This window comes from Uloborus diversus, chromosome 1 (genome assembly GCF_026930045.1).
Source record: "Uloborus diversus isolate 005 chromosome 1, Udiv.v.3.1, whole genome shotgun sequence".
Classification (NCBI taxonomy): domain Eukaryota; kingdom Metazoa; phylum Arthropoda; class Arachnida; order Araneae; family Uloboridae; genus Uloborus; species Uloborus diversus.
The window spans coordinates 201,648,224-201,659,817 of record NC_072731.1 but is presented as its reverse complement, the minus strand read 5'-3'; the positions used below and the strand labels follow the sequence as shown (position 1 = coordinate 201,659,817).

At 34.7% G+C, this 11,594-nt stretch overlaps 1 protein-coding gene across 1 annotated transcript in view; it reads left to right on the top strand.

Annotated features, from left to right (window-relative positions):
• Window positions 1-638: 638 nt before the first annotated feature.
• LOC129234131 (serine/threonine-protein kinase tousled-like 2) overlaps window positions 639-11,594 on the top strand; it is a 50,803-nt gene continuing 39,847 nt past the window's right edge. Inside the window, exons 1-4 of the mRNA XM_054868025.1 lie at window positions 639-781; window positions 6,368-6,455; window positions 9,763-9,999; window positions 11,502-11,568. Of these exons, the coding sequence (XP_054724000.1) occupies window positions 771-781; window positions 6,368-6,455; window positions 9,763-9,999; window positions 11,502-11,568 (403 nt within the window). The 5' untranslated portion in view covers window positions 639-770. The remainder of the gene's footprint in view (window positions 782-6,367; window positions 6,456-9,762; window positions 10,000-11,501; window positions 11,569-11,594) is intronic.

Here is an 11,594-nt window from a genome sequence, read left to right as displayed (position 1 = left end):
TTAGAACAAAGATCTTAAATGTTACTCTCCGAGTTCCTCAGAGTTTCAGTTATTGATTTTTTTTGCTGGAATTCGTCCTTCAGTGTGTGATTACCTCAACCTCGACACGGCGGAATTTCGAGAAATAGATGTCGTAATATGAAAATTCAAAACCGACTTAGTAAATTATAAGTATGTATTGTATAGTAGTGAAGTCCCTCCTTCACGTGGGTGCTGTAACACCCTCAGACGCAGTGCAGCTGCCTCAGTTGTATATGTTTGGAAGCTTTTCGCCTCTTCTGTGATCTCGACTAGCATTTCCTAAGCTAGCCTAGCTACCGATCCTCTTGTTCCCCCCCCCCCCTTTCCATCGTCAAACGTTCACTATCTCTCTATCCCTCCTACTCGTTTCGCTGTCTCCACCCCCCTTTCCTTCTTCCGTCTGTCTCTCCGTTCAGTACGTTCTCTCGCTCAAATCGGTGCGCGCTGTGCAACCACGCGCTAGCTTTGACCACTCGCCGAGGGATTGGAATAGCGAATTTCCCTTCCCTATCCTTTCCTGCACTGCCCCCCCCCCTCGCGCTCTCTCTGCTGTATTCTGTCTCTCGTTCTATCTCTCTCTGCAACTAAGGTATACGTAGTATGTCGCCCGTTGTTGCTTGTGATGGTGGTAGAATTTTTGCGTCTTTCGTCGGAATTGCGATGGCGTTTCGGAGGGCCGCAATAAATGTATTGCTGAGATTATTGCCCGAAAAAAATGACCCGGTCCCTGAGGCCGGATACAGAGCCGGATGATGCTGAGGTAAAAAGTGAACTCCGACAAAATTTGCCGCGATTCTAAGCTTGTGTGAAATTTATTATTATTATTTATTTATTATTCCTTCGTTCGCTTCTCCGTCTGTTCCTCTCCTCCCGACCAGTGCCGCCCTCCAGCCCTACCTCCACAACCCTGCTGATGTGCTGTCTCAGTAGTAGCCGAGTGGTTGTGTGTTGGATTGGAAGCCAAGATGGTAGCTTGTAGTATTCTGCGGATAACTTGGAGATCATGCGATTTGGTGGCAATGTTCCGTCACGGATTTTTAAAACTATCTGGCGGAGGCTTGCTTCCATCTTGCTTTTCATACGTGGCCATAGGACCTTCCTAATTTCTTTTTCTTCTCTGGGGGGGATGAGTGGTAGAGTATTTCTAACCACACGTTCTGTGTAAGACGTTTTTTTTTTACCTCTCCTGAAATGCGCTTGTTATTGTTGCTCCGTCATAATGAAGTTTGTCGCATATACTATTTATTTTGGAGCGAGTGATGCGAGTGTAAAAATATGTTAAGTTGCAACAACACAAGTAAGTGCTCTGTTGTTAAAAAGTTCAAAATAAAAATGTGCATGAACACTTAGACACAACAATATCTATAAATCTACTTCCGCGAAAGTCACTTGCTAATATTAGTGATTAATAAGAAGTAGATTTATAGATTTTTTATTCAAACACACCTCATTTTTATTTCATTACATTATTTTTTAAAAAAATGTTTTTTACAAAAATGTTTCTTCTTTTCTTATGATCGCACTATAATTGGCATCTGAAGCTTTCAAATGGGGAAAACAAACATTTGGGTTTTGTTTTTTTAATTACTATTTTTTTATGTACACATATGGCAGTTGGCGCAGTGCATACATAATTTTTTCAAACATTTATGCATACCTATCATATAGTTTTTAACTAACAAAACAATTCATAGAACATTTAAATGATTCCTTGACACACATTAAAATGCAGAGAACAACCGAAAACTGAAATTCTCTTCTTTGTTAACATTTTTTCATGTGACATATTTTTCGTGTCAAGCAAGTTAAAATGTGTCCCAATTGTGCATTTTGTAATACATATTGCATAAACTATCATTTACTCACCAAATCTTAAGTTAAATATTGATGATTTTATGTTTTTCTGACAACAAATTAACTATGAATATATTACTTCTATAAAATGAACTATAATTTTCAGAATTCTTCTGAAACAGTACATGGTTAAATTTAAAGTTTTTAAAAATTGATTTTGAGTTAAAATTCTTTTAAATCAATGTTTGAAGAAAAATTTTGCTATTTTCACAACATTAAATTCCTCTGATATAGTACATTTTAAAATTAGTATTAAAAATAGTGATTTCTTTTAAAATGAATATCTGAAGAAGATTTCAAAATATATGCTGCTCTTTGATGGGAAAAGTGATTTTTATTTATTTTTTAATTGAACAAACTACTTTCAAATTTTTTGCAAATAAATAAGTTAAATACTTATCACTAATGTTTTCCATGTTAAGTATAAATATTTCACTACATCAAAACTGAAAAAATAACATTAAATCACACCAAATGATGATTGACAAGGGAATATTTAAAATCTCATCGAGAGAATTAAATTGACAAATATTAATGCTAATTGTTCAATGGCATAAAAAAGATAATGGGCATTCAGTGTTGAATGTTCTCAAAAATAAATTAGGAAATAAAAATGAAGCCATGAAAAATTGAAATAAGGTAGTAATCTACGTCACATTAAAAACAAAATTTTTAGTAGTAATTCAGATTAAATTACAATTTTTTGTTATTCATATGTGACTTTAAATACCAATCTGACTTAGTGAAACATTCTAATAACTTTCAATTCCAATGACTGAATAATTTACAACTTCTAATTAGGCTTGCCAGATTTCTGAAATGTTCAACACTCCCCCCCCCCCCCCCCCCGTCAGCGTAGCGGGTATTCAAAAGGGTACACACCTCTGGTTGGTTTTTTGAGTGTTTTAGTTTTAGAGGGTAAATGGGTTACTAATTATGAGCCTAAACCTGGGGTAACAAATAATACATGACACAAACACACACAGATACATTTAAACATTTTATTTCCTACATGTTAATATTTTTTAAGTTACTTTAATTAGAAGAAAAACTTTAAATGAAAAATTTTAAAATGGAACAATATTTGCATGCTCTTCACATTGGCATGGACTTTTTTAGAAAGTCTTTTTTTGTTTTTGATCTTGTTGTAAAAATCTTCACAGGCTAATACAAATCTGTACCTCAGAGCCATACTAATGTAAGTCACATAAACACTACTTTACAGTAGATATATAAAAAAACATTTGTCTGACGCATGCAAAGAATAGGACGCACACTGTTTTAACACTGGTAAATAATTGCAGACTAAGATTTTTTCTTTAGAATTACATTTACATGGCTCAATGTGGGTTAGGGTTCAACATACATGCAATAATAAACAGAAAATCGTAATTTTTGGACTTGCGTCAGTCTAGCTCTGATGTATAGAAATGACAAGGTTATTATTTTAAATAATTCTTCCCAGTTAATTATTTTTAGACTTTTTTGGTCATCTGTAATCAAATTTACCTTTTTCCGGGACATGAAGTAAACCAGCCGTTACACCGGGATGTGTGGCAAGCCTACTTCTAATGAGCATGTGATCTGAGCCAAAAATGGCTAACAATTAAACAGGGGAAGCAATTTTCACTCCCCTAGTTATAAAATATTTGCCTCTATTAGCAATTGAATAAGCTATTAGCAGGGGTGTCTCCCCACAGACCCCCCTCCAGCCCACCACCTTCAATTACTGTGGAGGACACCAAAAACAAGATGTCCCCCCACCCCCTCTACGCAAAAAAGAAACAAAGCCATATTCTGTGCCACCTTTGTGGCATCCCTGCCATAAGTTTTCACCCCATAGCTGAGTGCATAAGCAGTTTATCAACTAACTTGTTATGCCACTCAGAAAATAGTTTTGCTGTTTTTAGAACCAGTAGCATATCCAGAGATTTTTTCTTAGGGGAGGAGGGGATAGATTTGAGGATATACCCCCCTTTAAACTAAAAATTCTTCCATTTTTGACCCTCAAAAATAGCTAAAACAAATATCTCTCCCCCCCCCCCCCCCAAAGTTTAACAGTATCTCCCTTTGAAATTTTTCCTGACAGTGCCGCTGCATCCCGGAAAAGAGTGAAACTGCAGTCTGCATGTCATAACAAGCTGTCTGGTATATGCTTAAAGGCCATTCATTAATTACGTAAGGATGATTTTGGCAATTTTTTGCCCCCCCCCCTCCCCACCCCTATGTAAGGGTACATAAGATTTTTCAAACCCTCCCCCCTATTCTTACTTAATATTCGAAAATGCTGTTAAAAAAGGATCAGTGACACTAAAACTACCAGTGTGACGTAAATCAAAGATTTTCATTTTTCAAATATAATACATGATGCCATGTTAATTAAAAATAAAACATGCCATACATAGTGTGGTTCTTTTATAATATTTTACACGATTCATTCTTTGTAAAACAAGCAAAAAACAGCTCACTTTAATATGTTTTTTACCTTCCAGACACAAATGAAATATGAACCCTGCCAAACCACTTGACCTTACGATTTCTAATGTAAAAAATCAGCTTGGAAAATATTACGTAAGAATGGGTTTGACTCCCCTCCCCCAAAGTAAGGGATATGTAGAACTTTTTCTAATCTCCCTTGGGACCCTTACATAATTAATGATTGGCCTTATAGTTCTGTCCACGCCAAGGGCGCCCCTATGCAAAATTGTAAGATGGGGGCTCAGATATTTTCCCCATGGTTTAGCAGGATATTTTCCCCATGGAAACTGATTTCAATGCAGATTAGAGTTATTAAAATTTGACATTTTTAATAACTTATTCATTAACGACTGGAGAAGAAATGTTTTTACATTTTTGCTAAGGAAAAAGTTCTAAAAGCAAGGAAGTTCTAAATTCTGTGAAGGGGGCGGGGAGCTTGAGCCCCCATATGAGCGCCCTTGGTCCACGCCTCTATGCAGCAGCATTTTTCTTTACATTATAATACAGAGCTGTACCAATTTTGTAGAGCCCTCCAGTGGTACCAGTGTGTGACAGAAGCACACTAAACTTAAATTTTTGGGAGGGGGAAATTAGAATTTAATCAAATAGAACTATGAATTTTACTGAATGATAAAATATGACCATGCATACAGACATACATCAGATGAAAGACATTAGGCATCATTTAAAAAAAAAATAATTACCCCCATAAACATTTTTTAGGAAAAGGGGCGAATCTGGCTGAGCAAAATTTCAGCTTCCATAAGAGGTTTACTGCCTCCAGCTCTGTCATGACTATTCTAGAGAGATGATTCCAAATAAGGGGGAAACTGCAGACTCTGGATGCGGTATCAAGCTGTTTAGTGTATGCATATAATGATGATTGGATTCCAATGTTATGTATTTTAGATAGCTATGCACACATGAAATTGTTGAGGAATTGGCACTCATTTTATAATATGGAGTATAACTTGATTGACTTTAAATAATGACATTATTAGGATTGAAGGGAAATGAAGTGTCTGGTCTCACATCATGGAAAACAGGACCGTCATTTGAGTGGTCGCATAGAACAAGGATAGATGTTTCAAAATATAAATTTAATAGGTGAACGTTTTTTCTAAGAGTGCCATTAAATTAGAAAAGCTGCAAAGAAAATGTGACATCCTAAAATGTCAACATTATCTAGCAATGCTTTGGATACTAGACTGTCTCATTTTCTCATTCTGCAAAAAGAACCAACATTATTTCATTGGAAAACCATTTTGAAGAAAAGTTGCATCCAAAATTTTAGCCGGCCGTTCATCAAGGGAAGTTGGGAGGGCACAACTGCCCGCCCCCTTCCCCCGGCTTTGAGAAACTAAAGTATTTGGATCTATGTGAGCGTGTTTTTTGTTGTTTTTCCATGAATATACATTAAGTATGTAGACATTGACCTTCCCCCTGGAAAAACTTGAAATGATCTGCCTGATGGGCAGATTTAGAAGGAGGTGCGCCCTGAAATCAGGGCCGGATTTGGAAGTGTGGAGGCCCCCTAATCAGGGTTCAAAACGATCATCATATTTTCGAAAATATTCGATACTTTGATATATATCTAAATATTTTGATATGTACGTATCTATCCGATATTTTGGACCCGTTAAAGTTATGATATTTTGTAAAAATTTTATTGTGGGGGCCCCTTCATTGTGGAGGCCCCGGGGCAGTTGCCCCGCCTGCCCTCCCCTAAATCCGGCCTTGCCTGAAATATTTTTTCTATGCTCACCCGTGTCTCACACACTCTCCCCTCCCTCCTACTTGACCACTGCCTGTAACAAAAAAAATAGTAATAATAAATACATGTTGATACTATAATGTTTGTTTGTGTAGCATAATACCTGTGTATCTTGCCAATTATGACAAGCTATTTCTCAAGTTATCATTATTCACCACCATGTATCAATATATATGAATTGCAACTCATGATGTTCACGCATATTTTGGATGAGAAAAGTAAAAAAATTATTATTTCCAGGTGGGAAGCTAAAGCGATGGATAATATCCATACATTGGATCCCAGAAAGCAAGAACTCTTAGAAGCGAGATTCATTGGGAATAATCGAGTTAGTATCTCATTATATGTTCTGATTTGTATATATTAATTTGACAAATTTTTGAACAATAGCTTTTCCCTCATTTATGAGTAATTGTTTGATTTCCTTTCCATGTTGAAATACTTTTATTACAGGGCTGTGCTAGATTTTTTTTTTTCAATCTGAAAAGTATTTTTTGATAAAATTATAGAAATTACTATGATTTTCCTTTATGCTGAAGGAGAAAGAGACAAAAGAATCTATATTGATCTTACTAGGGTTGCTCAGAATACCATATTTGCCAAATATCAAATGTTCTGAAAAATGTCTAACCAAATATTTGGCTGAATGCTGAACATTCAGTAAAAGACCTTTAACTGTAACTTTTGTATTTTTGTTTCATGTCAATTTAAAATAGCATATTTCTGTCCATTTTGCATCTTTTGTGAAATTTAGATTCATTTACATTTAGCATCCTAAATTTATCTACATAAAGTATAGTTATCAATTAAAAAGAAATAAAAAATAAAATAAGTCATTCCAAAAGCAAAGGCAAATTGATACAGTAAATGGCTAATTTGGTTTTTATTTAGCAATACTTCTGCATCAATAGATCATTTATTTCTTTCCTGAATTCTGGAGGGAAAAGTGTGTTTGCTATGCATCATCAAATAACTAAATTGGTTTTTCTAATCCTTTGCTGAATATTAAAGTATTCGGCGAGACCAAGTACAGTAAAACCTGTAAAGTTGACCACCTGTCTAAGTTGACTGCTATTTTCAGGCACAGAATTAGATCTACATCATGTATTTCAACCTCTGTAAGTTGACCACCTGTTTAAGTTGACCACTAAAGAATTGCACCGCAAGTGGTCTACTTACACAGGTTTCACTGTATCGTTGTATCTCTCGATTTTAGGTTGTTGTACAGTTGTGTTATGTTGTTGTAACCATTATTTTACAGAGCTTGATCCAAACATACAGCTATACATGAATATGTTTTGGAAGTAATTCAAGTTATAAATCTTCCAAAATTTAGTGTGTGCGTAAAAAGTAGGAAAGTATGACTACAACAATACTAGGGTTGGTTGTGAGTTGATGCAGGGGCGGATCTAGAGGGGGGCCATGGCTCCTCCCAAAGCCTTGTGATTGTAGGAATTTTTTTAAGGAAAAAAAGAGAAAAAAATATTTTGAGAAGATAACAAAATTTAACACATGTATTTTACTGAAAAAGAAGTATAGGTCTTAATTGGGAGATAACTTATATCCCTATCCTCAAAACAAAACTTTTATTTCCGAAATTTTTCTCCATCTTTACATCATTTCTTGATTCCAACTCCAGACACTTGGACGATCTCTAAATACTGCGGTTCTCAGAGTATACCTATTGTTCACAAGACCAAAGAGAGCCTAAATTTTCGTTTTTATGGCTTTCATTTCGAAACTTTCCCATGCCCTTTCACAAATGCCTTGAAATGTAGCAAAAAAATGCATTTTAAGTCTTTTATTTGGGAAAAATGTGGACGGAAATTAGCTTATCCAGCCCTTATCACTTAACTTGCTTAAAAGCAACTTAAATGAATTTTTTTGGGACTTCAATTACAAACGAGTTTTGATAGGACCCCCTCCCTCCCTAGTTTATATCGTGATGATAGCTTTAAAAGGAGGTTTTTTGAAAAAGCTCACGAATCTTCCATCCCTTTCTAAAATATGTATAAATATAGTTAAAAATCGAATTTTTAGAGACTCAAAGGCAAAATATTTCCAGGAAGGAAGGATTCTAAGCACCTCCACACCTTCTTAAATGTAAGCAAACATTACCAAAAGGTGTATTTTTAGGCTGGACAGCTGAAGAGCTAGAAGAGCACCCCTCCTCTTCTAACTTCTCAATGTATAATGACAGAATATTTTTTTTCTAAGCTTTATTTTCAAAAAGTATTTTGGGGCTAGCGCCCGAAACCTGACCTTTCTCCGTACATCATCAAAAATAGACAAAATATGTTTTTAGTTTCCTAATTTTCAAAAATTATTCGGAAATTTAAATTTTGAAACATTTTTGAGGGAGATTCCTAAATCCCCCCCCCCCTCACCTAATGTCTCAATACCCTGAAAATTGAGTTTTTAAAACTTCATTTTAATAAAATTTCTGGGGAGTTATAGGGTCAAATTTCCCAATAGACAGAGTAGGCAGCTGCCTAGGGCGGCAAGCTTTTCAGGGGCGGAAAATTTGCTATTATATATAATTAATTGTATATATTTGCTATTATATATATAATTAATTATTGCTATACACGTTTCTTGAATTAAATTGTTATTCTTGAAAGTATAATATTAGCATTCTTTCATTTTCCGCAGAGACAATTTTTTCTTGTAATTTAATAATGATTACTTTCACACATCTTATGAAAGTCAAATGTTTTTCATTCTCGGTATTTAAGAATCGTCAGCAAAATTTGCCGAATAAAAAATTTTTTGGGAGATCTCTGTGATCATTTCATCGGGGCGTCTCAGAATGTGAAATGCCATCATTTCTTCATAAGTTTGACAGTTTGAATCTGGGGAACACTTTTTACGTTTTTTTTTTTTTTTTTTTGAGTCAAGGATATTTTGCTTCTTTTAGGGGGGGGGGGGATGGCAGATTTCAAATTTGCCTAGGGGCGGCATGGAGCTAAATTCAGCCCTGGGGAGTTTGTTCAAAAATTTCGGATGGCCCCTCCCAAAACAATCGACTGGATCCGCCACTGAGTTGATGTTGTGGGGAAAAACGTGACATTTATATTCAGCCAATTTGATACTGTCTGCATTTCACTTGCTGTATAGATTTGCATTTACTTGATTTAATATAATATTCAATCTATTAGTTCACTATTTTTAACCATTATTTTTTACTACTGCCTTTAAATTCTTATTCTTTTTGTAAGAAACGTGCTTGGAGAATATTGCAATCAAAAACCTTTGAAATAAAACATTGGTGCTACCTAATAAATTTCATACATATTCATGAAATTTTTGAAGATAATTTCATGAAACTAGTAAAAAAAAATACTGCTTTTTGTGAAATTCAAAATTAACTGTTAAAAAAAGAATATTTATGTTATTTTGTTTTAAAAGAGAAGCTGTGTCATTACAACAGATATGCTTCAACTCCATTCCAAAATTCAAGTGTTTTTTTTAATCTGTAATGAAGCAAAAATCTACAATCTGAAACATTCTCTGCTTATGGGTCAATTTGCTTCTTGATTTTCCATTCATGTTCTTCATATACAGACTTCTTTTGCAAAGAAAGTAATGCATTTTTGATGATGTTTTTTTTAAGTATGTCATTTTATGTTTTTCAGAGTCTAGTCAATTTCAACATTCATGCACAGCAGTTGCAGTTACAGCAACAGATAGTGCAACAAAACTCTCCCATGATGACACTTCCAGGAAATTTGCCTCTTCCAGCTCAAACTTCTTCATTAGGAATCAACCATGCTTCCTCGGGGACCAGTAGCAACAGTAACATCAACCACAATCCGGATTCAAATCTTAGTGCAGCCAGTTATGGATCTCAGCCCAGTGACAAGGAGCTAGATGTGAGTACCCTCCAGCAGTTGTATCAAAGCCTCCCTTAAGACATTTCTTTTGATGTGCATTGATCATAGCTATTCAAGGTTTGTTGTCATTAATTTGAATTGATGGAAGCAAAGGGATGTAAGTGCTAAAAGAAAGGTTTCTGAATCGTGATGGATAACATCTCTTGCCAATAAATTGTTTGGTAAAAGTGAGTCCAACACCAGTGGAAGGGAAGTGTGCATTAAGCTTTCAGAGAATAGCATTAAGATTCAGTTCAGAAATGTAAATTACGCATCCATATTCCAATTTGAACTCATTGCTATCAAGAGAAAACTGTCTTTTATAGACAGTATGGATAGTGTAATATCTTTAGACATATTGCTTGCTCTTTCCAAAAACATCAAATATCAAAAATTAGCAATTTTGAGTTGTGCCTTTTTTTTGAACTGCCATGAATAAATAGCATAACTCTGCAAGACTTAGATTTCCATAACTTAATATTTCCGCGTTAGAGAGCAAAAGTGTTGTATTTGCATTTTCAACAATTTTCAGAATGTTCTTTTTAAGAATGTCACATATTGGGCTGTGTTGATCCATTCGACATGAAACATCTGTGTGGTTTAGTTAAAGACGGTATTAATTATTCCAAAAACAGTATTCCTATCAAGAACACACTATTTGCATTTATGTCCGTATTGAAATGAGAACAGTTAGCATCAATAATGACATATTTTGCAGTGTACTTCAAATAATATCTGAAATTTAGTGCAAGAAAGTCATAAATAAAACGCAACTTTTTAAAACTTACACTTTTTACACTTCTTCTTCGTGAAACAGAAGAAACACCAGATTTTCTTGAAAAAGACCTTATGCATAAGAAAAAGTTCAATCTGTGGCTTTAAATATAGTTTTACTACATGATATCTTACTTTTTATTTTTAAAATCGCTCTCCTAAAATATCACATTTTTTGAGGTATGACGTTGTTGAAAGGAGTGAGCGATATAGATCCTTACAGATAGCTGTTCTTCTATCCAACATCTAACGAACTGGCTTGACATGGATGATAAGTCTAGCCTGAATATTTTAGATCTTTTCTGCTGGCTATCTTCTTGCTCTAAGATCTGTCTGCAATGGAACCCTTTTAGCATTGGCATGATGAGCAATGTGGTATGAATTGAATTCAAATCATATTTTGGCCATAATTACTTATTTTCTGCTGGTGCATTTTTATGTAAAGGCAATAAAATTTAAAATATACTACATACAATAATGTATGATGCAGTTTTAGTAAGGTTTACCTTGATATATAGTTCTGTCTATTAGTACTATACTGTGGTTTTTTCTTTTGTTATTTATGTTTGGTAAGCATAAAGTTTTACCACAACAAGGTTGTATTGTAACGTGGCTGAAAAATATTATGTCCCTTAACCCCGCAGTACAATCGGGTATATGTTTTTCTCTCTGTCTTGTTTCAGCAAAGTATTGCTTCATATTTTGAAATTAAAATACCTTTTTCTTAGACACCTGAAAAACATCAACATAGGAATACCTCTGGTACAGAACGAAAAAGGAAAAGAAAAGATGATGGTATGTATAACTTTTAATTCAGTACT